This window comes from Salvia splendens, chromosome 16 (assembly GCF_004379255.2).
Source record: "Salvia splendens isolate huo1 chromosome 16, SspV2, whole genome shotgun sequence".
Lineage (NCBI taxonomy): Eukaryota > Viridiplantae > Streptophyta > Magnoliopsida > Lamiales > Lamiaceae > Salvia > Salvia splendens.
The window spans coordinates 22,500,908-22,528,102 of NC_056047.1; the positions used below are offsets into that span (position 1 = coordinate 22,500,908).

Genomic DNA, 27,195 nt, shown 5'->3' on the forward strand with positions numbered 1-27,195 from the left:
TGTGCACAACCGATCCCCAACAAATATAGTACTATCTCCGCCCTTGAAAAGTATGAACAATTGATTTGATACGAATTTTAATGCATAATTGGTAATGTAAGAAAGATAGATAGAAAAAGTTTTAAAGTTTTGTTAGTGGTGAATGAGTCTCACCTCATTAAAGAGGAAAGAATATCCAAAATTAAAATGTTCATACCTTCATTGACAGACTAAAAAGGAAAGATTTCATACTTTTCAGAGACGGAGGAAATAGTTTTATCAGATTTTGTATAACAGAAAAGATATGAATGAATAAATTTTAAAAATAAATACACATAAATTGATTATAACATGATATGATATCCACTAAAGTGGACAATTAATGTTTGAGATATTATAGTTGTAACATCCCTACCCGATCATCTACCGGTCAAATATGTGATGTCACGAAAGAGGCGCCATCAATTATGGCAATTTAAAATTTCATTATCGTAACCAATTGAGGCCATTACTTACATACAAAAGCATATAAGTTTATATTTCCTCGAAAACTAATTTATCAACATTAAACTACAACGCAACTGATTTTAGAATATCATAATCGGATTTCTAAACATGCCACCACTATATACCACAGATAGCATTCAGTGACCCGACGAGGATGCAGCACTGACGCAGACTTGAATGAACATCGACCGATACTCCCCAATGTCGACTAACATGTAGCACACCCAACACTTTAGCCAAAATTCTCTACAAGCAATAATCATACAACTTTAAAATTCTTTAAATTCTTATTATTTTATTTACCAAACATTTCCGCATATATCATATTATTAGTCTTATTAATTTCTAACATAAATTGGGCAGCATCTCCTCTATAACCAACACATGCCCAGAACCCAACAATAGGCAAAATCAAACCCAGAATTTATCAACAATCATCAGCATTCATATGAAGCATCTAATATTCCACATGATATCCACACATTAACATAGACAAATCACAGACGTCATTACACGTATCTACATACTCGTACCAGTAGTCACATCTTCATCTACAACTTTAAATCTCAGATTCTCAATATTTATATCAACATTCAACATAACCATGTAACATAATCCATTTTCACGTATAATATAACAGATATTTCACCAAATCTCATATTATAACTTATATATTATCATACACGTATTGTCACATATATCATCACGAATATTTTGATCGACACTATCACATAACTTTCACATATGGCCCCTTAATGTGCTTAGTGACAGACTAGGGTACGCGGACCAGATCAGAATCAGAATCAGAATATACGGACACGGATTTTGTCCTTGAGATGACTCCGCGCTGACCACCCATTTAGGGTGCATATCAGACAGATCAGATAGGGGCCCATCAGATAACAGACGATCCTCGCTTCGGTTATCCAGAAGACGAGTGATCACAGATAATGCAGCGCTGTTGTCCTATGGCATGCCAATTGTAGCCACAGAACACACTCAAGCACGGGGCATAAGCATAGACAAGCATACTTTATTATCAACGATTTTCAACATAACACATCCATACAGACAGATCAGAAGTCATCACAGATCGATCAGACATATTTTACATGTAAATCTTATTTGTATATATCTCACCATCTTTACAGTCACAATCATATTCTTTCCTTTTCATACTTCATTACCAAATCATTCAATAATTCATCTTACTTTCATATTTTACCTCATAAGTCTTTTATCACATAATTAATCATAATTTATCAAGCAATATGTCACATAATAAACACATTAAAGCACATAAGAGAATTAGGCCATTTAAGTGCTGAGCATGCTACCTGACAAGCTTATGAGCATAAGCCCTTTTTCCATCTAAATGTTCCAGTCACTCCGGATCCTTTTTTCTTCCATTTCGGCTATCGCCGTGAAACCTCTCGTTTTACTTACTAATCACATGCAATCCACATTAATTTATAGAAAAAGAATACTACTATGAGCTAAACTCTTTCCTTTAACCTTATTTAATATCCCAGATGTATAGTAATTCATTGATTCATCATTTAACTTCTTATATAATAAATGCACTGGACTAATTTCTCATTAATGTTCTATATCTATTCAAAAGGATTTAGAGGCTTAATATAACATTTTTAAATACCCCATGAAGTCTATTTTACAATGAAACAAGATTCACTCAAAAATTCCTAATGGTTTGAGAGATATTCTCCTTTTGCCAGAGACTAACAAAATCAATCAGTTTCTGGCAACATTTTCTACACAATTTTTATAAATAGTATTTGTACTCTTTAATTAATCACAAAGTTTAGAGAACAACTAAACACCATATAGTTAATTTATAAATTATTCAATAAAGTTTTCATCGATCTTAAATCCCCTGAATATTTCGGATAACACATACCAAAATATGGCAGTGTACCAGAATTTTTGACAGTTAATGGTCATATAGTTCAAACAATTTATACACATAGTAAACAAACTCCTAAATTCTCCATATAAATCAGGGATCCGCTAGACTCATCATAGTTATTATAGAAATTGTTAAACCAAAGTTTTAACATATATAATTCAAACTAAGAGGTGGCAGAACAGAGGGTTTGATTCTCATCAAGATTTTATGTCAATTCATATTTAATCATCTTTTAAATATTCATTTCATCTATTGTGAACATATAACACCCAAAACCATCTACCTAAGGTATATTTTCAGTTCCATTAGCAATTATACAGAAAAAATTTCATAACTTCAAAATCAAGGATCAAAACATGCTTTAGGGTGTCTAAATGTAACATATTCGACACTAATACAAGAATTGAGCCATCAATTTCAACACCTATGGAGCTACCTTGATTTAACACCGATTGCTCGATCGGATATTCAATACGTTGAGAAACGGGGCTAAAATTTGAAGATGAAAGCTTGGAACTCCTTGGCTACGGAGGGCACGACTTTTGGGATGAAAATGAGGATGAATAGTGTTATTTTGGGTTTATAAAAGTCTCCCCAAATTATTAATTAATTTCATGGTATTTTTGGTGTACAAGTGGCACCTTTCAATTCATGCATAGGTATTTTCTTTTCTCTAGATTTCTCTTGATATTTCTAGTCTAATTTGCAGTTTTAATATCTACTTCATGTAATAATTTTGGGCACATATAGTTCAAATAAGGAGACTGAATTTCATTCATGTGAAAAGATAACTTTGTACTCCTATCACATTCTATTTATGATCGCCGATTCAACTCCGATTTTCTTCTTGATTCCACTCACGTCATATTTCTTAACCTGAATAATGAATTCGTCTAGAGTCATTTTTGGGATGTTATAATAATATTAAAAAATCAAGGCAAAACGCATCCATAGGTCCTTGTACTTTGATTGTTTATTTCAATAGGTCATTATCATCTGACAAATCAACACCTTGATTGACTCCTCTATCAATTACTTCTGTTTGCTTAGAAAGAGTGACTTCTTTAGCTAGATTCTTATGTTTGACATAAAATTCTAACTTTGTCTTCTTGTATAACTCACTGACAATGCTCAAAATGGCCTGATCATCTTTTACTAGTACAAAATTTCCTTGTTTGTGGTAATATAACCCATCAATTGACTCCAATTCATATTGCAGGTCTTCATAAACATAAGATATAATCTCTGGATATGAGATCTTATCAATGTCCAAGGCATCACACACTTGAGTAACTTTTCCACCAACATAGCGACGTCTACTATCATCAACAAATCTACCCCCATGATGTATTGACAATATAAATGTTTTTTCAGACATTCTGCAGAAGCACAACAATGGTAAACCGTAATATTTATGACTATAAATGTGGATATTTGCTGGTTTCAAATTTTAAACTTATGTACTCAAAACGTCTGGAATTAATGTATCTAATTTTGCTGTGTATAACACCTTCTAAGATAACAAGTATGAATAGTGTTTATGCAAAATAAATCTTAAGCCTAAAGCAGTTGTCAAATTATAGATAAACCTGGTCAAATTAAACTATGGTATAATCTTTATGAAGTGCATACTCCACAAATCAATATTGGAACTATAATTTTATACTACCAAACATTCACAGCACGTACACAGAAGAATATTTGTGTTTCTTTAATTTACATATTCTCGACCAAATTTCATTGTATGTTAGTGCTGAAGAATCAAAAATCAAAAATCAAGAACTTCTCAGTTGACATACCTGGAAATCTCTGCGCCCACAATGATATTAGCAATTTCAAAGCTTATTGAATATTGGGAACAAGAACTTTCATAGGAGAAATATTTATGACGGCTATTAAAAAAATTTATTTAAAGGAGGTTCACGTAGGGTAGAGTGTAGCATGTTTAATTAGCGGATTTCATTAATTAAGATATGACATGGAGTTTATTTTAATAATAATTTATGAAGTGGAATAAATAAGATATGATGTGGATTATATTTTAATAATAATTGATGAAGTGGAATATATTTAACGGTTAAGTTAACGGATTGAATGTAAACCGTTAAAAATGATCTATTGATATAAAATCTAGAAGTACAAGGACCAATTAAAACGGAAATATTGTATAAGGACCTATTAAAATAAACAATCAAAGTACAAGGACCTATGGATGTGTTTTGCCAAAAATCAACATCAAACTTATATAAAAAAACATAACATGGTAACAATAAAAAAGTAAATCAGAAATTTTCGAAAAAATATTAGAGTACATAATAAATTAAAATAAGCAACGCTAGGGTAGTGCAAAACGCAAGTAATTAAATTTATTTGATAATAGAATAAAAACGAATACTCATTTTGTCCTATATTTTTTTCTGTCCTATAAAAATATGTGCATTTTTCATTTTCATTCGTCCCATAAAAATATGTACATTTCAATTTATGGAAAGTTATCCCAGTTTATTACTTACTCATATACATCAGGTTATTTACAACTTATATCACCACTAAACACTAATAATAATATGAGTTCTACTATCCACTAAACTACTTTAACTATCTTTCACTTCCTCTCTTTTATTTTATCAATTTTATCTTAATTCTCGTGTCATATATCATATGCTTATATTTTTATGAGACAGAGGGAATACTAATTAAGACGCATGACAAGAGGCATCTAATAATATATTTTTTAATTAGGCACCATAAATGTGCAAATCATATCGTTCAAAGCCTTTTTTATAAATTCACTAAATACAAAAGTAGTAAATTTGATCATAATAATATATTACTCCCCCCTCCCACATAATTTGACTCAGTTTTTCATTTTGGGTCGTCCCACATAATTTGACTCATTTCATTTTTACCATTTTTGGTAGTGGACCCCACATTCCACTAACTCATTCCTACTCACATTTAATTATAAAACTAATATATAAAAGTAGGACCCACATTCCACTAACTTTTTCAACTCATTTTTCATTACATTTCTTAAAACTCGTGCCCGGTGAAAGTGTCCCAAATTATGTGGGATGGAGGGAGTATATCATAAATATTTTCAAAACCTTTGTGTAATATTGCAACCGACATTTAGATCCCCAATAGTCACAACCTAGTTGACTACTTTTCATTGCTTCTAATTTGAAACCTTATCAGAATCTAAGATGCATGATAGAAGCTAAATGCATTTTCAATATTGAGAGAATAGACAATGCATTTTCGATATCGACAAATACACATGCAAATTATACCTAAAAGTTATTTGTTATAGTAAATAAAGCACTATTATCTAATCCACATCAATTTAAGTACACATACATAAACGGTTACTACAAAATTATTAATTTCATCACAATAATATACTACTCCCATTACATTATAAAATTTGAAAAATATTTTATACTAACACAAAAGCACGTACATAAAAACGTTCAGAAAATTAGCATCAATGAGATCAAGATACATTGAATTGCTTTGGGTCTTTCAATTTTGAGTAAGGTCATCCGCAACGCTGTCTCTTATCCGTCTTTTAACCGTCTCATTTCTTAACTATTCATGGGCCCTACTGTACTCTTTGCTCAATCTCTTAACTAAGAGACAGCACCTGCAACCCTCCATCTCTTATTCGTCTATTAATCATCTCATCCCTTAACTATTCATTCAATTTCATTTTTTATTTTTATTTCCAACAAATTCAATTAATAAAAACACACTTCATTAAATAAAATAAAATTACAACTTAAAATTCTAAAAAAATTAAAAACCTCATTAATAAAATCCTAAAAAATTAAAAATACATAATTTAAATAAAAAAATATATTTTTTATGGTGGATTAAGTTGTGGGAATGATTTGATATTTATAGAAGTGATTGGAGGCTTCAAAAAATAATAAATTTTAAAATTTTGCAAAAAAAAAACGCCTATAAACAGCTAGTATATTTTTTGGGATTTTTTAAAATTTTTTTGAATTTTTCCTGAATTAAAAAAAAACAAAAAAAAACATTTTTTTCGGATAAAAACGACGCCCACTCGCGGGACGGCGAGTGGGCGTCACGGACGAACCAGAGCTCGCCACGTCGCCAACGCGCGTGGCGAGACATCTCACGAGCTGTCCCTCCGGGACGGGCGTCTCTTCGAGACGGGATGGAGACGGAAGGCTGCAACGCCGTCTCTTATCCGTCTCGTCTCTCCGGTACGAGATAAGAGACGGCTAAGGGATGCGTTGTGGATGGCCTAAATAAATTTTCGTAGCGATCAAATAAAGGTAAAAATAATATTACTCCACTAGTAACAATTTTTCCTACGTTTAATTATGTTTTACGTCTTAAACTCAAACCACATGAAAGGTTTTTAATTTTTATACCTCTCTTCGCCCTCGGCAAGGATTTTTAATATTTTATTATATATTAGAATTGTCTTTTGTTATTTTTTTTTATTTCAAGTTCAGATACAATATTTTTGGTAAGAGATTAATATTTTACTAATAATATTTGTATATCGATTTCAATTTTTTCTGATGAAGACATCTATTATGTTTTACGTCTTAAACTCAAACCACATGAAAGGTTTTTAAGTTTTATACCTCTCTTCACCTTCGGCATGGATTTTTAATATTTTATTGTATATTAGAATTGTCTTTTGTTATTTTTTTTATTTCAAGTTCAGATACAATATTTTTGGTAAGAGATTAATATTTTACTAATAATATTTGTATATCGATTTCAATTTTTTCTGATGAAGACATCTAACTTAAACCACATGAAAGGTTTTTAATTTTTATACCTCTCTTCGCCTTCGGCATGGATTTTTAATATTTTATTATATATTAGAATTGTCTTTTGTTATTTTTTTTTTATTTCCAGTTCAGATACAATATTTTTGGTAAGAGATTAATATTTTACTAATAATATTTGTATATCGATTTCAATTTTTTCTGATGAAGACATCTAATTACTATACTTGAATTCTAAAACCTGCTTTTGAAAATTTTTAAAATGAATGCTATTATGAGTAGTATTTATCTTTCATTCTAGTTCAAGTATTCATATAATTCGTTCTTCTATATTAAATCATTATCTTATCCTATGTCTTGTCATTATTCTTATCCTATGTCTAGGGTGGCAAATTGTACTGGTTGAGTTGTTATTGGGTCAACCTGATAATGACCCAACTCAATAAGGTCCAATTCAATTTTGATATGTTAAGAAACTGTCACTCGAATATTAACTCGATCTGCTACATATAAATATGAACTTGACCCATACACGACAAGAACTTGTTAATAACACGATATAATATAGGATGATAGAATGTTATAACGACCCGAACAAGATTTACATGATTAAAACCTAATATTATTTAATTAAAACATGATTTACATGAACATAGAGAGTAAAACCAAAATATATTATAGCATTTTAAAAAAGAATAAAAATTATCGGATATCTAACGGGTAAACCCAATAAGGACACGAATCCAATAAAACTTGAACCAAAACCATTATATTCATGCATGTTCATGTCGTGTCGAAAAACCCTACCTCTGTCATATATTTTCTTATACCTATTACTAGTATTTATTCATGTTCGAGTTTAATCACATATCTCAAAATACTCACAATATATTAAAGCTTTATATTATATAAATATGACTAATTTTCATCATCGTGCATTGGATTACTCACATGTTTTTTTATATATAAAAGGTTCAAACCAAAAGATGACGAGCAAGAGTTCAACAACACCACGCCAATAAAAGTACAAACCTGCCAAGACCAACAAGATAACGCTAAACCAAAAGCAAAAACAGACATACGACCACGCCCAAAGTTCACACACTACAAGCAACTAACCACCAAGCAAGCAAGGCTACAAAAACTTTACAACAAACTGAGGGCAAGACAAACCTTTTTAGTGGTCTTTGATTGCAGCCTTAGCCTTATGCTTGATGACAATCCATCATCTTCTAATCCGACTCAACTCCCTCATATACATGGGCGATCCTAGCATAGGCTTTGGTGGGGTATTTGCCCCTCCTGATAATTTCTCACACACATAGATATTATCAATCATAAATTTTATTTCGTTTAATCTTTCACTAAATGCCCCTCCTCCAATTCTTAATTCCTTCATGTATATAAATTTGCCCATGTGCCTATAAATTCATGGCTCCGCCCCTGCTTATATATTTGCTCCGATACAAAAGGAAACTCTGGACACCATCCTTTAGCCCACGAACCTAGCCTCAGTAAGCGTATATTCAGGATTACTCACATGGTAATTTTACCATTAATAACCCAATTAATCCTGCTAGGCTAGCTTGAAACCCGAAATTAGGATTGAAAATTTTTAACTCGATAAAATTTCAATTCAATTAGTCCACACCCGATTAACCCGTAAATCGGGTAGGACTATCCCAAAAACCAGTTGGATTAGCCCGCCAATACACATGCTATGTCCATAATTTGTAAAATTGTGGATTTCTAAATATGTATATGCATGGAGTCATATCTGATTGCTCAAGTTGGGCATGGCGAGACCAAGACCATTGTTTGAGGACCTTAAAACAAGGGAAGGGGGGCATTGGATGCCACTCCTCATCACTTTATTTTTACTGCGAACCAAACAAGCCCTAATCACCGGCTCACTGTTTCTCCTGCTTCTTCGGTCGCTGGTCTCCGTCACACACACAATAATTAATTATATCAATCCCAATTACTACTAATTACCACCTAACCTTTTTCACAAGAGTATTAAATATACTATATGTTTACCAAAATACGTGCTACACCTACCACTCTACGCCTACACTCCTTTTTTCACCATGCCTCCTATAAACAATTCGTTTTTCATATAAACGATCACACGCATAATTACTTTTTTTTTACTTTTTAAAATATTCTAAATTCTACTGACATGACTACAACAACAAAAAAAAAAGAAGCTTAAGGATGCTTTTTATCACTATTAAGAACATTAATTTGTGTGTGTCTAATTATATCAACTACATTTCATAAAATGTTTTTGTTGTTTATATCCCAATTAAAATTATAGGACACAAATAGAAGCCTCTTTAAAAAATAAAAGATTAAAATAATTTATCTTTTGTGTCCTAAATTACAGTAATATCTTTTCAATTTTTGTGTCATTAAAAAATAATTTTTTTATCTTGTAAATTTTGGCAACCTATAATAAAAAAAATAACCGGATAACAGATGAAAATGCCAAAGTTGTTAACTAATTTTCAGGAGTATGTCAAATTTAATAATTGAAAATTTGAAATGGATGAAGCCAGACGTCTCATCACTGGTTTGAATTTTAAAGTCGATAGTGTTGCCGTTTTGTTTCATAAAACAGGAAAAGTTGTATTACAAGGAAAGAGAAAGTCAAACACATAATCAAGTTTCCACATAACATTACGATGAGCTGAAAATGTAAGCGTGTGTATAAAAATTACAAATTCAAAACTAATTAGTCCGTTTTACGTATCCAATGTCTTCTCTGTGAAATACCTTTAAAACTATTAATTAACTTATACAATAGGTAGATAAACATATGCTAAATATAGAAGAAATCTTAAAAAAATAAGTCGATAAACCGCCAGCCCGCATCTTTCGCAACTCTTGCCTCAGACACATTTTCCTATGCTCACAATCCACTACCCAACAAAACACTAATTAAAAAATTTAAAAACCCTTCCAATTCCCTCATTAATTCAAAATTTAACACTTTTAATAAAAGAAAATATAAAAAGGATAGAAACCTCTGTCTCTCATGCTACTACTAGTTACCTATGACTAGCTTCTTCCATTTTTTTAGAGTATCTCAAATGGCAGCGAGCAGACAGGCTAGTCGATTCCCGGCACTGGCCGGTCCGCTCACCGAACCATTAGAACCCGACGCCGATTTTCGGGCGCTGGCCGATCCGCTCGCCGGTCGGCTGGCCGCCATTGCAGGCTCCTGATCGGCGAGCGATTGGCCAGCTCAATTTTTTTTTCGAAACATTATGTATACGCGATTTGCACTTCATTTTCATTCGCACCGCTTGTTTTAATGAGTTTACTCTCTCACTTAATTTCTTTAGAGCATCCGCAATGGGCGGACGATGGCACGCCCGATGGCGCGCATCGTCCGCACTATCCATCATCCGCACCCATTGCGGGTGCGCGCCATAGGGCGCGGACGATAGTCGTGCCCTATACTTCGGTCGCGGAGGATAGCGCGGACGATGGCACGCGGTTTCGTTTTTTTATAAATACCGTTCATTTGTAACATTTCATTTCACGCGATTTCATTTTCAAAACTTACATTTACATAATTACTACGAAATGGATTCAAGCCCCAATAGTCCTACGTTTAGCGCAGGGGCGCATTGGCCGGGTACAGAACCCGGCGATTATCGTTCGTTCGACATCAACACCCATTACGATCCCGATTTCAGTACGGAATCGTATGGGTTGTCTGACATGGAGCCATCTCCGCACCGCCCAACCGCAGCGGCCGATCCCGACCCCGCCGCGACCGCTTCCGCCCCAGCCAGAAAGAAGCGGAACCGGCAGCGGGCGCAGAAGTTGCCGCCTCTCGGTGATTGCGATGAGTACGCCCCCGGCCGTACGAACTACAACGACGACGAAACTCTCACTTTGGCCCGGTGTTGGGTAGATATATCGGAAGATCCGATATTCGCCAACAACCAGCGACAGATCGCGTACTCGGAACGCATCGCGGACCTCTACAATTCGGTCAAGCCGCCGACCGCGTACAAGCGTAAGTGTGAGCAACTCCGCAAGCACTGGGATCAAGTCAAGAAGCAAGTGAACTTGTACGCGGCGGAGTTCAAGAAGTTCACGCGGTCACAGGTGAGCGGCGAGAGCGCGAGCGACGTGCGCACTAAAGCGATGTTGTCGTACATGTTCTGCGATTTCAAGCACGAGGCCATCTGGGCGCTCTTGAGGGAGAAGCAGAATTTCCAAGGTGGAATTCTGCACACTGGTGCACCGAAGAGGACGAAGGTCACCGAAGTTGGTGACTACAAGAGCAGGGGCAGCGGCAGTCACCCGGTTGACCTCAACCGGGCGTACGTGGATGAAGGGAGTTCCGGCACACCGGTGTCCTTCCGGCGTCCTCCCGGCGTCAAGGCTGCGAAGGCAAAGGGGAAGGCGACCGCGACCTCATCGTCGACCGCTGCAACCCAAGCTCCGGTCCCGGTAGAGCTACCGACCCAGACGGCCACTGCGTTTGAGTCGTTAGCAACAGCGTCGATGGCAATGACGATGTTGCAGACACACAGGGCCCTCAAAAAGTGTACCGACCCCGACGAAGCCAAATATCTCCTGGCGTTACTCGATGAGCTGCGTCGAAAATTGGGAATTGGTCCGACTTAGTTTTTTTTTATTAGTTCAATGATGTAACTTTTTTTTATTAAAACTTCACCTTTTGTTATTTAGACCGTTTTTTATTTACTCGTTACTTGTTATTTGAAAACAGTTAAATTAATTAAACAAAACAATAAAATGATGATGTGGCGCGCCATAGGGCACACCTTAGGGCGCCCCACTGCAGGTGGGGAGGTAGGAGGATAAAACTGCTGACGTGGCGCGCCTTAGGGCGCCCCATTGCTAATGCTCTTACAAAAGCAATAAAGCAAAATGGAGAACAACAACGAGTCTACTCCAGTGACGAGCGGGTCTCAAAGTCCCACGGTACCCGTGGAAGGTGGTTGGGGTCCGATGGCCAGGTACTACAACATGTACCCTTGGCAGCAGATGATGCCCGGGATGGCAGCCGGGGGTAGTATGCCGGGATGCAAATGATACCGGGATGGGCAGCCGGGATGCAGATGATGCCGGGGTGGCAGCCGGGGATGCAGCCCGAGATGCAGGGGACGCCGGGGGGGACAGTGTCTATCGCCCCAGTCTTATTTTTTGACTGCTTCTTCGCACACATTGACCCCATCGGAGACGCAGTTTACTGGGTGTGATACTTTCTCCTTAGAGGAGTTGGGGATAGATCTCGAGGATGCGAACACTCCCGTTCAAACGGGGGGAGTAGGGCGGGGTCGGGGCGCACCAAAGAAGAAGATGGGCAAGGGGAAGGGCAAAAGGGTGGGTTGGTCGGCGAGTCGTCGCAGCCGGCTGATGACGACAGCCCGGCACGGAGGAAGTGGACGGATGCGGAGAACGTCGCGCTGTCCAAGGCTTGGGTGAGTGTTTGCGATGATCCCCTCCATTCGAACAATCAGAGGATCGTCAACTTGTGGGCTAAAATATTAGCAGCCTACAAGGCATTTTGCCCGGAGGGGAGGCCACACAGCGGGGAGGAGTGCCGGAAGGGGTGGGACCGAACAGGGCTGCGGTCTCCCGATTTTCGGGCTTGTACAGCAACGCCCTCCGCATGCAGACCAGTGACCAAACTGACGAGGACTGCAGGAGGATAGCGAAGAAAGCCTTCCCCGTGCCCGGGCTTTATAAGGAGTTCACCTACTGGAACTGCTATGAGGTGCAGATGGACTCCGAGAAGTTTCGGGCAGGTGTCGATGCTGGCTGGCCGAAGAAGCAGCGACTGAACTATGCCGGTGATTACAGCGGCAACAGCGGCGGTTCCCACGACCTCCCCGAGGATGTTCAGGAGTTCCCGTCCCCTCCATCGTTTACTCGCCGCACTCGCCCGGTTGGTCAAAGGCGGGCGCAACGGGTAGCGAGGGGGGTCGCCCAGGGGTCCCAGGAGGTACAGTCGGCATCCCCCCTGTTGGCAAGTCGCCAACCGAGCTCGCCTTCTTCACGCGTCAACAAACGCGGGCTCAGATGCACAAGATCTTAGCGGAATGGAGGGCGGCAACTGACCCAGTGGAGAAGAGGTTTCTTCACTCAATGCTCGAGAGTATGCGGGTCGATTTGGGTGCCGCCTCGGCACAGTTGGGGGGCTCAGACGCGGGCTCAGATGGCGAGGACGGCGACGACCACGAGGAGTGAGGCGGAGGCAGGGGCTCGTGTGTGGAAGATGGTTTTTTTAAAAATTAATGTACTTTTTTTTAATTTAAATATTATTATTGAATTTTCCCGTATCTGTGTCGTAAATTTAATTTCGTATTTTGTGTGATTGTTAATTATTTATTTTTTATAATTTTATTTATTGTGGCTAGCCTATTGCTTGTCCTGATGATGTGGCATGATGGGTTTTTAGTGTTGATTATGTGGCCGGAGGAGTTTGTGGCTAGCCTATGGCTAGCCTAAAACCATTGGAGATGCTCTTACTCCCTCCATCCCATATAAATATGTGCAATTTCTATTTTCGTCTGTCCCATAAAAATATGTGCATTCTATTTTTAAAAAGTTATATTAATTTAATAATATATGTCATACTATTTACTAACACTACTTTAACTATCTTTCTTAATATTTCTCTTACTTTACAAATTTTATCTTAATTTTATTTCTCTTACTATACAAATTTTATGTTAATTTTGCCATATGTATTATCCTACTTTAACTATCTTTCTTAATATTTCTCTTACTTTACAAATTTTATCTTAATTTTATTTCTCTTACTTTACAAATTTTATGTTAATTTTGCCATATGTATTATCCATATTTTGATGGGACAGGACGGACTAATTTTTAACCTCAAAACGTTTTTAATATAAACACCAAAACCCTCCTCTCACTCAAACACTCACCACCACTTACTTTTACTTATTTCGTGCGACTGCAAGCTGTTTGATTGAGTAATTTTTACTAGCCTTCATTTCAAACTCTTGCATGTGCTCTCTCTCTCTCTCTTGGAGCCATAAATGAACACCCTTTTTCCGGCTAGTTTCATCTCATCCTTTGCCTCAACCTTAAGGTGAAAAAATTAATGGATGTTGCTAATTAGCTACTTGGATTTACTACTTGTTCAAGATTTTTGAGGAAGAAGAAGAGATACCCATATTCATGGCCCCTGAAAACAACAATTGGCTCTCTTTCTCCCTCTCTTCAATGGAAATGCTCAACTCTTCTTCTTCTCCTCATCAACCTAATGATTCCCACCATTACTATTCCATGGGAGGAGATAACTACTACACCACCACTGGTAAACACACACACACACACACACACACACACACTCTATCTATGTTTTTTGGAATCTTTGAATAGTCCCTTTCCAAAACATGTGTGAAAACAAGACCAACAATTTAAAAAAAAAAAAAACTTTTGCTCTAAATTTCTTCTTTCAATGCCCACCATTTTTTGGGCTACATTTTTGGCATTTTCTCTAATTCTTTTTTTTAATATTAAATCAGCGGCGGCGGAGCAGCAGCATATTTACGGCGGCTACACGGCGCCGAAGCTGGAGGATTTCTTCGCCAGCGGCGGCGGCGACTCCGCGGAAACCCAAGATTCAACCCTGACCCACATATACGGCGGCGACGGCTACTTCGGCGGCGGCGACGAGCAGCAGGATCTGAAGAGCATCATCGGATTCCAAGCCTTCTCCGGCGACTCGCCGGCGGCCTACTCCCCTCACTGCCCCGCCTCCGCGGCCGAAAATGCGCTGTCTCTCGACGTCGGAAAAGCCCTCGTCTCCGCAGAATCCGACGGCTGCAAGAAAATCGCGGATACATTTGGGCAGAGAACTTCGATTTACAGAGGCGTCACGAGGTAAAAAATTAAAAATTTGAAATTGAAAAAATCCGATTTTTTCTTGATTCAAAGCTTTTTACATGCATGGCCCAGTTAAAAAGATTGGATTCTTAGTCGATTGAAATGGTTTGTTGTTTCAGACATAGATGGACAGGAAGATATGAAGCGCATCTATGGGATAACAGCTGTAGAAGAGAGGGCCAAGCAAGGAAAGGGCGTCAAGGTACAACATCTACTGCTGCTAGTACAACTGCAATTCATTTTCTTTTGTACTTTCCTCGAGGAATAATCAGTACAAGAAAAATCACATCTTTCAATGATTATGATTGATTTGATGATATGGGCCGCCAATTTCTTGCCCAATAGTTAATGAGAATATTCTTGCTATAGATTTGATTGAAGTAAGTGTTGCACAAACATTACCTCAGCTACTCTGAACACTGACGGTCTGAATTTTTTAGCCCATTTTTCTTTCATGGGACAATGACATTTGATGGGGTTTGTCCAAAATGAAATTTTGAATGCTCAATTTTATTTTTGAAATTGGGCATCACTTAAATTGTTATTTTCCTTTAAACAGAAGTTTCTTGTTTTAAGTATATATTCATCTTTTAATAAATGGGGTGTGAATGTATTGGGAAAATTGGGACAACGGTAATGTGTATTCTTATAGTGATGGGAACATGTGAATGTTTCTAAAATGCTAACCAGTGGTATGTGACATTTTGCCAATTTTAGGTGCACTCTAGGGTTTGAAATGTGACATAGGTTAAACCAAAAAATGATGATGAAAATTGAGTTTGTCTTGTGCAATGGAATGGTGAAAAATGATTAATCATACAAAAAATTGATGATGAAAAATGATTATATCATAAAGAATCTCATTGCTTTTGTATAGATTTGGTTTGTTTGGTCTAACTCCGTGTATCATCGTTTTGCATGAACCGTGGTCCGCGAGCAGTTTATCTAGGTGAGTAGCTAGTAACATTTTGTTTTGCTGCTTTGTTCAAGTTATGAATGTGAGTATTTATGATGTAATGTGGGGAACGCAGGCGGGTACGATAAAGAAGACAAGGCAGCGCGCGCTTATGATTTGGCCGCTCTCAAGTACTGGGGTCCTACGGCCACTACTAATTTCCCGGTATAGTTCTTAATCGATCGCGCCTTTTTCATGCTTGCGGTTTAAAATCATAGCTAATCCAAGAATCGTGCTTTTAGATATCGAATTACACCAAAGAAGTTGAGGATATGAAGCATATGACCAAACAAGAGTTCATTGCTTCACTAAGAAGGTTTGTGTATACTAACTACTATTACTTGGGAAAAACAGCTCTATTTAGTTATGCCATTTCTCCTAAATCATTATTTTCTTTACTTTATCCAGAAAAAGCAGTGGCTTCTCAAGGGGAGCATCAATGTACAGAGGTGTTACAAGGTGTGGTTTGTCGACATCCCGATTAATTTATTTGGTTCGATCATCGACAAAAAATTGTTTTTCGTGCAGGCATCATCAACAAGGCCGATGGCAAGCAAGGATCGGCCGTGTTGCAGGGAACAAAGATCTCTACCTTGGAACTTTTGGTAAGTCCTATCCATGTCAATGCACCTATTATATATTAGTACTACTAAGATTGTTGAAACTGACAATTTTCGTGTGGGGCAGCAACGGAGGAGGAAGCAGCAGAGGCGTACGACATAGCCGCTATCAAATTCCGAGGGATAAACGCCGTCACTAATTTTGAGATGAACCGCTACGGCGTTGAGGCGATCGCCAAGAGCCCCCTTCCGATCGGTGGGACAGTGAAGCGGCTGAAGCTCTCGTTCGAGGGGGAGGGCAAGGCGGGGAGCAGCAGGCTGCAAACCCCGTGCAACAGCAGCGGGAGCAGCATCAGTTTCGCCGCGATCCAGCCACCCTCGGGCATCCCGTGTGGCGTGCCGTTAGACAGCTCGACACCGTACTACTACCACCACAACCTTTTCTACCCCAACAATCCGGTGGCCTCCGACACCTCCAGCTCGGTGTCGTTGCTGGGGACGCCAATGAACCTGATGCCCATGCCCGGGGAGTATTTCGTGTGGCCCCACCACACCTATTAACAACAACAACATGCTTAGCTACACTTAGCCAAAGATACTACTCTTCTACTAATATTTAACCCATAGTTGAGATAGGATTAGTTTCTAGGTAGAAGATGGGAATATGTGGTGTAAGTAGCTTTGGTTTCTTTAATTTTAGATGTATGTTTAATGATGCAAGAAGCAGTTGGTGTGGATTAATTTTCAACCTGTTTTCCACTACCACAATCTGCTCTTGCAATCACTCAATTTTTGCTAATCATATATAAAAAAATCACATAATATATAGTACTATATTTATTCTCAGATTCTTGATTGTGTGTACTAATCCAAAAGCTATTTGTTTTTTAGCACCTACACCCATTTCCATGCCAGGGTAGCAACAATACTTAAAACATCAAACACTAGAAAAAAGAGGTGAGAAACACAACTCTCCTGATTCTCTATGGTGTTGTTGCTATATATATATATACACACACACTACTCCATAACTAGCTGCATATGGCGATTCAAATCCGTGAGGTAAGTGGGCGATTCATAGTCCTCTTCGTCACAGGCGTCTATGTGAAGTATTCGTTCCCCCATCGACTTCTGCTTCATGTCATGCATGCTTTCGTCTCTCATCTTCTGCACGCGCTCTCCCATGGACTTCTGCTTCATGTCCAGCCCATTATCGCCTTTCAGAAGCTGCACAACCTGCACAAAAACACGAGGGCGTGAAGCGTTTTTGCAGATAGCGAGGCCTAGAAAATGATGGTTATGTACACGGGTCATGTTTGGCCGAAGGGTAGGCAGGTGGTGGATGCAGGTCGATGCTGTGAACATTGCGCGCTTCAATTCCACAACGTTGTAGTTTCCTCCTAATCTAGGGTCGGCTATCTCATCCACGCTGTTGTTCTCCAAATGAGGCTTCGCCTGGCAACGAACATGCTTTCAGTCTCGTGTTTTATTTCATCAGTATAAACAGAACTAACTCAGTTTACAAACATACCCACATCACTAGGCTTTGGCTGGAGGAATCAACTGCACGGCGCCCTGTGATAAGCTCGAGCAAGAGAACACCAAAGGCAAACACATCGGTCTTCTCGTTAACCAACCCATGCATGAAGTACTCCGGGGCCATGTAACTAATCTCAACGTAGAAAACATTAGTATGGATACAGTTGAGACAAGAAAAAAAAACGCGGTTTCATACCCAAAAGTGCCCTCGATTGGAGAAACAACAAGATGAGCCCAGCTCTCAGGAAGCCATTTTGCTAGTCCAAAATCGGATATCTGCAACACAGACAAAGAGCTTCATCGTATGGAATCAATGCAGTTTTCACAACAATATAGAGATTAAAACAGAACAAGAACCTGAGCTTCATAATCCTCAGAGAGTAAGATGTTTGAGGCCGTTATATCTCTGTGAATTACTCGCCTATGGCAGTTGGAATGAAGGTACTGCAAGCCCTTGGCCACCCCGATAGCCAACTTGTACCGTGTCTCCCACTCCAGACGACAATCTTCTGAGCCTGAAACACTAAACCGCACTTGTTTAGAAATGGATCCAGCATCATATTCCGAGGCCAGAGGCAAGAACGTTACCGTGTAGGGCAGTGGCAAGGCTGCCATAGGACAAGTACTGGAGCACGAGGTACAAGCCCTGATCAGTGCTGAAACCTATGAGCTTAGCCGTGTTGGGGTGGTCGATGTGGGCAATGATCCCCAGCTCAGCCAAGAAGTCGCCATTCTTTTCTTCGTCGTTCTTCTCCTCCTTCATTATCTTCTTCACTGCCACAACTTGACCATCATTCAACTTCCCTATGTAAACTTCAGCATGCCCCCCTTTCCCAATCAACATATCTACGAAATCGAGCAAACAGAATGGCGTAAAACCATTTTGTGACGAATCAATTGTTTTATAAGAATAGTATAAATAAGCAAAATATAACAACCTGAAGAAAAATCTTGGGTTGCATGTCTTAACTCCTCATAGGTGAAATTCCTCCACGACGGTTTAGGCATGATGAAATCTCCGATGTCCTCAGAGTTGCTTCGTCTCCCCTGCATCCGTCTCCTGAGTGGTATCTTGCCCCCTCCGATCAAGGAGATGGTGGGAACCTTCCATGCGGAGGAGGTCATCGTGACATGGCAGAGCTTCTTTTTCCACTGCAGATCGTCGATGTCTATGCCCGACGCCAGCATCTCCAAAACACCCCTCGGAGACGTCTCCTCCTCGCTTTCTCCTTGCTTCACCGCGGATGCAGTCTCGACCTCTCCTCCTTTTCCAGCTCTCGTCTTCGTTTCATGGTGATTCTTCTTCTTCTTCAGCTTTCTTGGAATGTTGTTGCACTCTGCACACATTTTTTTTTGTTAGTATGCCTTGAATCTGTATTGTTTGCCGCTAGCCAAACGGGGTGTATGCTATGTTTCTGTTTTAGGCCTATTTATATTGAACTAGGACATATAACTTTGTAATTCGAAAACAATCTGTTATCCTTTTCTACCTGTTGGTGAACCACGTAAATATGTGTCTCTTTACGTTTTTGTTTGTCTCGATTACACAATTACTGTATTCTGTCACAACTAACAATACATATATGTGAATGTGATTATTCTTAATCATTACGAGCTTAGCTTACCTTCGATCGTCATGGAGAGATAATGGTATGTTGTTGACGCAAGAGAAAGGAGAGGAGATGTGAAATTTGTGGGAAATAATTGAATACAGAGCTTTGTTTTCCTCTCCCGCTTGGCAAGAACAGCGGAGAGAGAGAATGGAGAGAGAGAGAAAGAGGTATTACTTGTGAAATGGTTGATGATCGTTGAAAAGGGAAAGCGAAAAAACTGGGCTTGGTGAAGAGAAGAGAAGAGAAGAGCGACTATAAATTAACGATATATTTATGGATCAGAATTTAGTTAAATATATTGTTAAGTTAAACATGTGCTTGTGAAATCTATAATGCTAGTGTTTAATTAGGATGCATATATTAAAGTGGACAATTAATGAGGGAGAGACGAAAATTCTAAAAGTGGACAATTAATTTACAGATAAAAAAGTAATCATATTGCATTAAATATCTTATTTATTATCTATCATACAAAATGCACATTCATATCAATTTATCTAACATGACTAATATCGGTCAGAGTCAGACTATCAAAGATGGAGTATCTTAGGAGAATTTCAATTTTGATAATTGATAAAAATATGTAATTGGGTAATGTATCCTTATTATTAAGATTTCTCGAATATTACTATTTTAGTGGAACATGAATCAAGAAAAATTAACCAAAATTATCAAAAATATCCTAAAGGTTCAATCTATCTTAATAAATTAATTTTTATTCATTTTGTCTAATCCTAAAAGTTAAACGGTCCTAAAAGGAACAAAAACTCAATATTATAATTCTGATATATGTATTTAATTAGACCAACGAATTTGAAATTAAAAAACTTTAAATGCCGATATTCTTTCTTACCAAGCTTGAATTCGTCCCAAATAACATTTTACCCTACGTCTTTCTAAAAAAAATTATATCCAACATTAGAGGAAAATTTGAAATTATGACGTAACATCTTCAATTATTTGTATTATACTCCCTCCCTCTATACCACAAGAATATGCACTGTTTCCTTTTTAGTCCGTCCCACAAGAATATGCATTTTCTAATTTTAGAAAGCCTTTTCTCTCTAATGAAGTGAGACCTATTCTCCGCTAACAATACTTTAACTACTTTTTCTCTCTACCTCTCTTTTACTTTACCAATTTTACATTAAAACTCGTGCCGAATTCAAAGTGCATATTCTTTAAAGACGGGGGAGTAGTAAGTCTGGTATAAATAGGTGTTAGAACTTTTATTATCAATCAATGTACCAATTTTGTTGTTGGGCTTGGATAAGCCTAATCAGATAAATAATGGGCCTAAATACATGGGGCGGCCCATTAGTATAGGGCTAGTGCGAATGAAAATTTCTGTCATCATAGTAATTGAGTTCCTTACTTGAAATAATTTATTAATTTGACATGCCTCATTTCGAGACATCTCACTAGGGGTGTGCATTCGGGTTTCGGTTCGGTTTTTTGCCAAAACCGAAAAACCGAATTTAGTTCAAAATCCAAACTGAACCGAACCCGAAAAACCGAAACTGAAAAACCGAAAACCGAACTTAAAAAACCGAAAAACCCGAACAAAACCGAAAAACCCGAAAAAAAAAACCGGAAAATCTGAAAAAAAAATAAGTATAATATAAATAAATATTTATATATGTGTATTTTATTTTATATATACTAATAGAATATTTATATATAATATAAAATTAATAATACATATAATGTATATTATATAGTAGAATATATTAAAAGAATATATATATTATATATAATATAATATATTAAATTAATAGAATATATATATAATTCGGTTTTTCTGTTTTTTTCTTCGCCCGAACCGAACCGAACCGAAAAACTGAAATTTTTTTATTTTTAAAACCGAACCGAACCGAACCGAAAAACCGAACCGAATTTCAAAATTTCGGTTTGGTTCGGTTCGGATATTCGGTTTCCTGTTTTTTTGCTCACCCCTACATCTCACGTTGTCTTAAATGATCAACCAACCTCAAGGCTTTAATCTAAGTCCAGTAATGTAGAGATATGCCCAGAGTTTGAATTGGCTTGATGGTTAACTTTCGTTTTCGGGTTGGAACCGGAACTTGGTGGTTGAATTGTAATTGCAATCCTGGTCAATTCATGTTACGGTTCGATAAATTTTGAAATTAGAATCCTTGGTTAACCGTTAGTTTTGAATCGGTGGTTAACTACTGGTTTGAATTAATTTTTAAAAACAGATCATAAAAAATAAATTTGTAAACAAAATTGTTTTTTATTTTTTGAAATTCAAATTCAAATATACAAAAATCAATATTCCTAAATAAATATTTAATGTTGTAGTTACAATTCAAGATAATTTTTAAATATATTTGAATTAATATTTAAGTAAATAATTGATGGGGCGATTACAATCTAATTCATTTAATTGAATTGATTTATATTTTAGTATTATTGTAACTGTTAAATAAATTTGTATTACGTTGCCTCAACTTTTGTATATGTACATTTTTATCTCATAATTTATATGTCATCAAGAATTGTAATCGGTCACATTATTAAAGAAATGAGTGCCAAAATTTTTAAATCGGTCATTTCACTAATGAGTCAAATTATAAATTAATATTTATTTCAATTGTTATTGATGAGCTAGATAAATGCATTTTTATTTCTATGGTGTATGGTGTAATTTAGAAGGTTTTAAATATTATTGGTAACCATTAATTTTGTCTATAAATTCGTATTCTTTCATTGTAGCGGAAAACGAGACAATGCAGAAGGAGATCTGACAATGCGACAAGGTATGGTGGTGGAACAACAAGGCAGGCAAGGTGGGGCAGAGGTGCGCGAGTGATGCAATCTTTATAACTTTTAAGTGGTAGCATACATTTGAGAGAGAAACCATATTAATTTTTTATGCTTTTGGAAACCTACTTAATCTACAATTTTTATTTTTTATTTTTTAAAATGATCAATAACGATTGCCTATTTATTCTCATGATGACCTGAATTCCTAACCTATTGGATTGAGAAAAAACGTTTTATCAACCAAGTTGCGCTTCATCGTCTTTTTATTTTGTGTGTTTATTGTGCGGAATGTGTTTAAATAAACAATAAGCCAGACTTTTGTAATTAAAAATTAAAGATAATTTATAATAGAAATAATTAGGAATAAATAGAATATATAAGGAAAAAAGTAGAGAATTCAGAAAAAATGGGATGAAAATTTTAGAACAAATGCATATGTAGTCTATATATATGCCTGTTGTAAATATTTTATAGACGTTAAGTTTTGCAAGTTTAGTTTTTTTTCAGTTATCAAATTCGAGTAATGATAAAGTGATATAGTATTAAATTTGTTTCCGTAAATTAATTGAACTGTGCATCAAAGGGGAGTAGGTACTAGTATTTTATACTCCCTCCATACCACAATAGGACCACAGATTTTAAGAAATGTAAAGAATAGTGGATTGGACCTTCAACTGATCTTTAATTTCCTAAACCTCTTTCGTAGTTGCAGCAATACCAACATATCATCAACATAAAGAAACAAATAGGCCTCAACAGATCCTTTAATTTTCTTGATAAAGACACAGCTATCATATTTAGACATCTCAAAGCCAATTTTCTGTATATAATCATTGAAAGTCAAACCATTGCCTTGAGCTTTGCTTCCAACCATAGAGACTCTTCTTGGGTAGGCAGACTTTGCCCTTATCTCTAGGTTTGATGAAACCTTCGGGTTGCTCCTTGAATATTGTCTCCTCAAGGTTTCCATGTAGAAATGCAGTTTTCACATCAAAATGGTGAAGGTCCCAATCCCCTTGAACAACAACGGCCAAAAGAATTCTGATTGAGTTGTGTTTCATTATTGGGAAAAGAGTATGTTCCTTACTTTTGAGTGAACCCCTTTGCAATCAATCTAGCCTTGAATTTGATAGAATAATTCTTGAAAGCCTTAACCTTCTTCTTGAATATCCACTCGCACCCAACTGCCTTTTGATTAGCAGGTCTCAATACTAGAATCCAAGTCTTGTTCTTGTACAAAGAAACTATTTCTTCTTGCATAGCTTTCAGCCATTATCTTTCTTATGAGTCCTTACTGCCTCCTTGTAGCTAGATGGCTCATAATATTCAATTTCCTCAGCCACAACAAGACCATAATAAAGCATATCATAGTCACTATACTTTGCTGGTAGTCTTTTGTTTCTTTTAGATTTTTCTCTGACTGCTCTTGGCTGGTCAAGCTCTCTTGTGTGAGTTTCTTCACTCTGACTATCATGTGATCCTGCTATATCATCAGTTATCCCGTTATGATTTTCTTCAGCTTGTTGCTCATGAACCACCACCTCAACTTAGAGCAATCATGTTGCTCATGTTGCACATTTTAGGTCTCTGAACTCAAAAATTATCGCCACATGTCTTTGAAAAATCATTAATCACATTTTAGTTTCATCTCCATTTAACTTTTCGCAGTTTTCCTCTAAACCTATCGCATCTAAGTTTATTGATAGTTTATCAATTCAAATCTAACAGTAGAGTATGTATTATTTTTTAGTTTTAATTTATCATAAAAATACATCAATAAGTGAAAAATACTCATTAATTTTTTAGAATATATTACTGCATATATTTATATATTAATATTATTAGATATTTTTATTTAAATAATTTGTATATATTATAGAATGCTCAACTTCTTTAAAGTTGTAGAATAAAATAATATTATTAACATACTAAAAACTTTAAAAATTATTTTTAATTATTTTAATAAACTAAAAATTGATTTTATTGATTAAAATATTGACCAAAATCTGTATATATTATTATATTTATGTTTTATTTATATGCCCAAATATTATTATCGTAGTAATAGTAGAATCAAAGAGAGTTATTTGCTATTAGGCTTGGGTTTGTTACCATGGATCTGATATGTGGAATTGAAATTGAGGTTTTTATTTTCAAATCAATGTTTGGTATCAAAAATACTTTGAGTTGAAGTTAAATTACAATTCTAAATTCTCTTAATTTACTATTTGAATACCATATCCAAAATAGATATTTAGAATTTAAAATAGTTATAAAATTTGTCACAATCACACTGCATGTACATCTCTCTCTCACACACACATGCACACACACACAAACAACACCGCAAATACACGTGCGCGCATGATACACACATAGTGCGCTACACCGCGCACACACACTCCACACACACATGATACACACGCATAGTGCGCTGCACCGCACACACACTACACATACAAACACACGCGCATAAAGAATTGACTCAACTTTATTTAATGAATTATCTCGCAAGTGTACGAGGTTATTTTAGTAAGAGCAAACAAGAGTATCATATCCGCAGAGATTAATTAGTTAGTTGAGTATCCCCTATAATAATCTTTCACTATTTAGATGATTCAAATTTTGGTTTGGTTTCTAAAATCCTAATTACTCTCTTCGTCCCTCAAATATTGTCACACTTTGATCTGACACGAGTTTTAAGAAATATAATGAAAAGTGAGTTGAAAACGTTAGTGGAATGTGAGTTTACTTTTATATATTAGTTTTATAATAAAATGTGAGTAGGAATGCGTTAGTGAAATATGATGCCCACTACCAAAAATGATAAAAAGTGAAATGAGACAAATTTTGTGGGACAGACAGAAATGAAAAAATGGGACAAACTTTCAGGGACAGAGGGAGTACTAACTAATCCAACTACAACAATTTAGTATCGATTTATCTAACCAAACCTTTACCTTTATGGTATATCTCTAGGATTATTATGAAAATCTCTACTATAGGATAAGCCATCTCTCTAGTGCACCTAACTATTTGATTAAACTAATATTAAAGTTTCCTTTCAATACTCCAAATCTAACTCCTATAGCTCCTAAGACTCCCTCACTAGGGTATCATCTCTCTCGAGTGCAGATAATCTAGGTGATGATTGTTCCTTTAACCATGAAAAGCTAACTATCTTTTAATTAATATAGCTAACCGATCATAGTTTTAAAGTTGGTCACACAAAAGAACAATAAAAGCACAAGAACAATAAAAATAATTACAAGAGCTAGGAAAATGTTCAAATTCGATAATTCGAAGCATAATCAATGTAGTTAAATTCAAAACGAAATCAACAAAGTAATTTGTTAAAATCAAGTTCAACACAGGCAAAAAGCTACTACTACATATCCCAGAGATGAATCGAGCGGTGTAGATTCATTCAAACTAATTACTCTCTCCGTACACCAATAAATGCCTCATTTTTTGCCATTTTTGTCTGTCCACCAATAAATATCTCATTTGCTTTTTTACTACGTTTGGTAATGGTCACATTCCGCTAACTTTATTTAGCTCACATTTCACTATAAAAATAATCATACTCCCTTCGCTCCTTGTTAACTGAGTCGTTTTTTTTGGAAAGATTAAAGATAATTGAGTCATTTCTCTTTTTGACAAAGAGTAACACTCTCTCTAACTTTATTCTCTCTTACTTTATTTACCATCCACTTAACACACTATTCTTAATCTCTATGCTCAAAAGAAATGCATCTATTAATAAGGAACGGATGAAATATAAAAGTAGGATCCCTCTCACTAACCTTTTCCACTCACTTTCTACTACATTTCTTAAAACCCCTGTTCGATCAAATTTACCTTGTATTGGTTGACCGAGGGAGTATTTGATACACGACAACTCAAAGAGGTCTTTTATTTCGACCAATGGAGCTTTTGTTAGGATTGGTATACTGAAAACATATTTCGAGCATGTTACACTGATAGAATTGCTTGTATATAATAAACTCTACAATCCACATTTAACTCAAGGCGAGAAGAAGTAATTTTATAGCATTGTTGTTTGCTTATGCATTTATAAGATGTTTCTCAAACACTTAAATATATAAGAAGCAAACAAGTCTAATTCTTCTGCATAGTAGACAGGTCGTGAACGACGTTCACAGAAGGTGACGCAGTCGGTCATTTGTAGAAGAGAAACAAAATTTCACAACCTAGATAGACTTTGGCTACCTATCGTGAAAGATTGTAGTGTCAGTTCGCATGTTCCTTACCTTAGGAAATAAGCGACACTGGTGTGGTATAACACTGAAAGATCTAACAGTGAGATAAGTCTTTCTTGCTATTTACTGAAATACGAGGTCTCGGTGATTGTTATTTCTTAATCAATGTTGACATAACATTGAGCATACGATATTGATTATGCACTACTTGATTTATCAAATGGTGAGGATTTTTCGCAATCCAAGAATCATGATATCTTGGGTAGTGGTGATTAATGTCTAGATGTGCTAGTATTGTTATTGCAATGAATCGTGTGCTGGGTGAGTCCAGTTTGATAATACCCTCAAGAGGTGTTTGAAAGATGCTTTGGAAGTCGTGCCCTAGCTATTTAAATAGTTTGGGCTAAAAAAACAGGCCCAGT

General features: G+C 36.5%; 2 protein-coding genes and 1 long non-coding RNA gene across 4 annotated transcripts; 1 reads left to right on the top strand and 2 right to left on the bottom strand.

Annotated features, from left to right (window-relative positions):
* Positions 1-296: 296 nt before the first annotated feature.
* Positions 297-2,951, bottom strand: LOC121770013. Its single transcript, XR_006043734.1, has 2 exons — positions 1,824-2,951; positions 297-732 (listed from the first exon to the last, which is right to left on the bottom strand). It is a non-coding gene; the product is annotated as an uncharacterized LOC121770013 (long non-coding RNA).
* An 11,189-nt stretch (positions 2,952-14,140) lies between these two features.
* On the top strand, positions 14,141-17,457 carry LOC121771364 (AP2-like ethylene-responsive transcription factor AIL7). Of its 2 annotated transcripts, XM_042168153.1 has the most exons (9): positions 14,141-14,524; positions 14,736-15,093; positions 15,216-15,298; positions 16,037-16,045; positions 16,128-16,216; positions 16,294-16,367; positions 16,460-16,510; positions 16,580-16,656; positions 16,739-17,457. In XM_042168153.1, the coding sequence occupies exons 1-9, from the start codon at positions 14,386-14,388 to the stop codon at positions 17,170-17,172; spliced, it is 1,314 nt and encodes a 437-aa protein (XP_042024087.1). In that variant the 5' UTR covers positions 14,141-14,385; the 3' UTR covers positions 17,173-17,457. The 2 variants fall into 2 exon arrangements, with proteins under 2 accessions (XP_042024087.1, XP_042024086.1); XM_042168152.1 differs by having other exon boundaries at positions 16,460-16,656.
* Positions 17,458-17,476: 19 nt separating this feature from the next.
* LOC121771363 (receptor-like cytosolic serine/threonine-protein kinase RBK1) lies at positions 17,477-19,921 on the bottom strand. The gene is made up of 8 exons (XM_042168151.1): positions 19,776-19,921; positions 19,089-19,487; positions 18,739-18,996; positions 18,508-18,665; positions 18,347-18,426; positions 18,143-18,278; positions 17,917-18,066; positions 17,477-17,847 (listed from the first exon to the last, which is right to left on the bottom strand). Exons 1-8 carry the CDS (start codon positions 19,786-19,788, stop codon positions 17,632-17,634), a joined length of 1,410 nt encoding a protein of 469 aa, XP_042024085.1. The 5' UTR covers positions 19,789-19,921; the 3' UTR covers positions 17,477-17,631.
* Between the last annotated feature and the right edge of the window lie 7,274 nt (positions 19,922-27,195).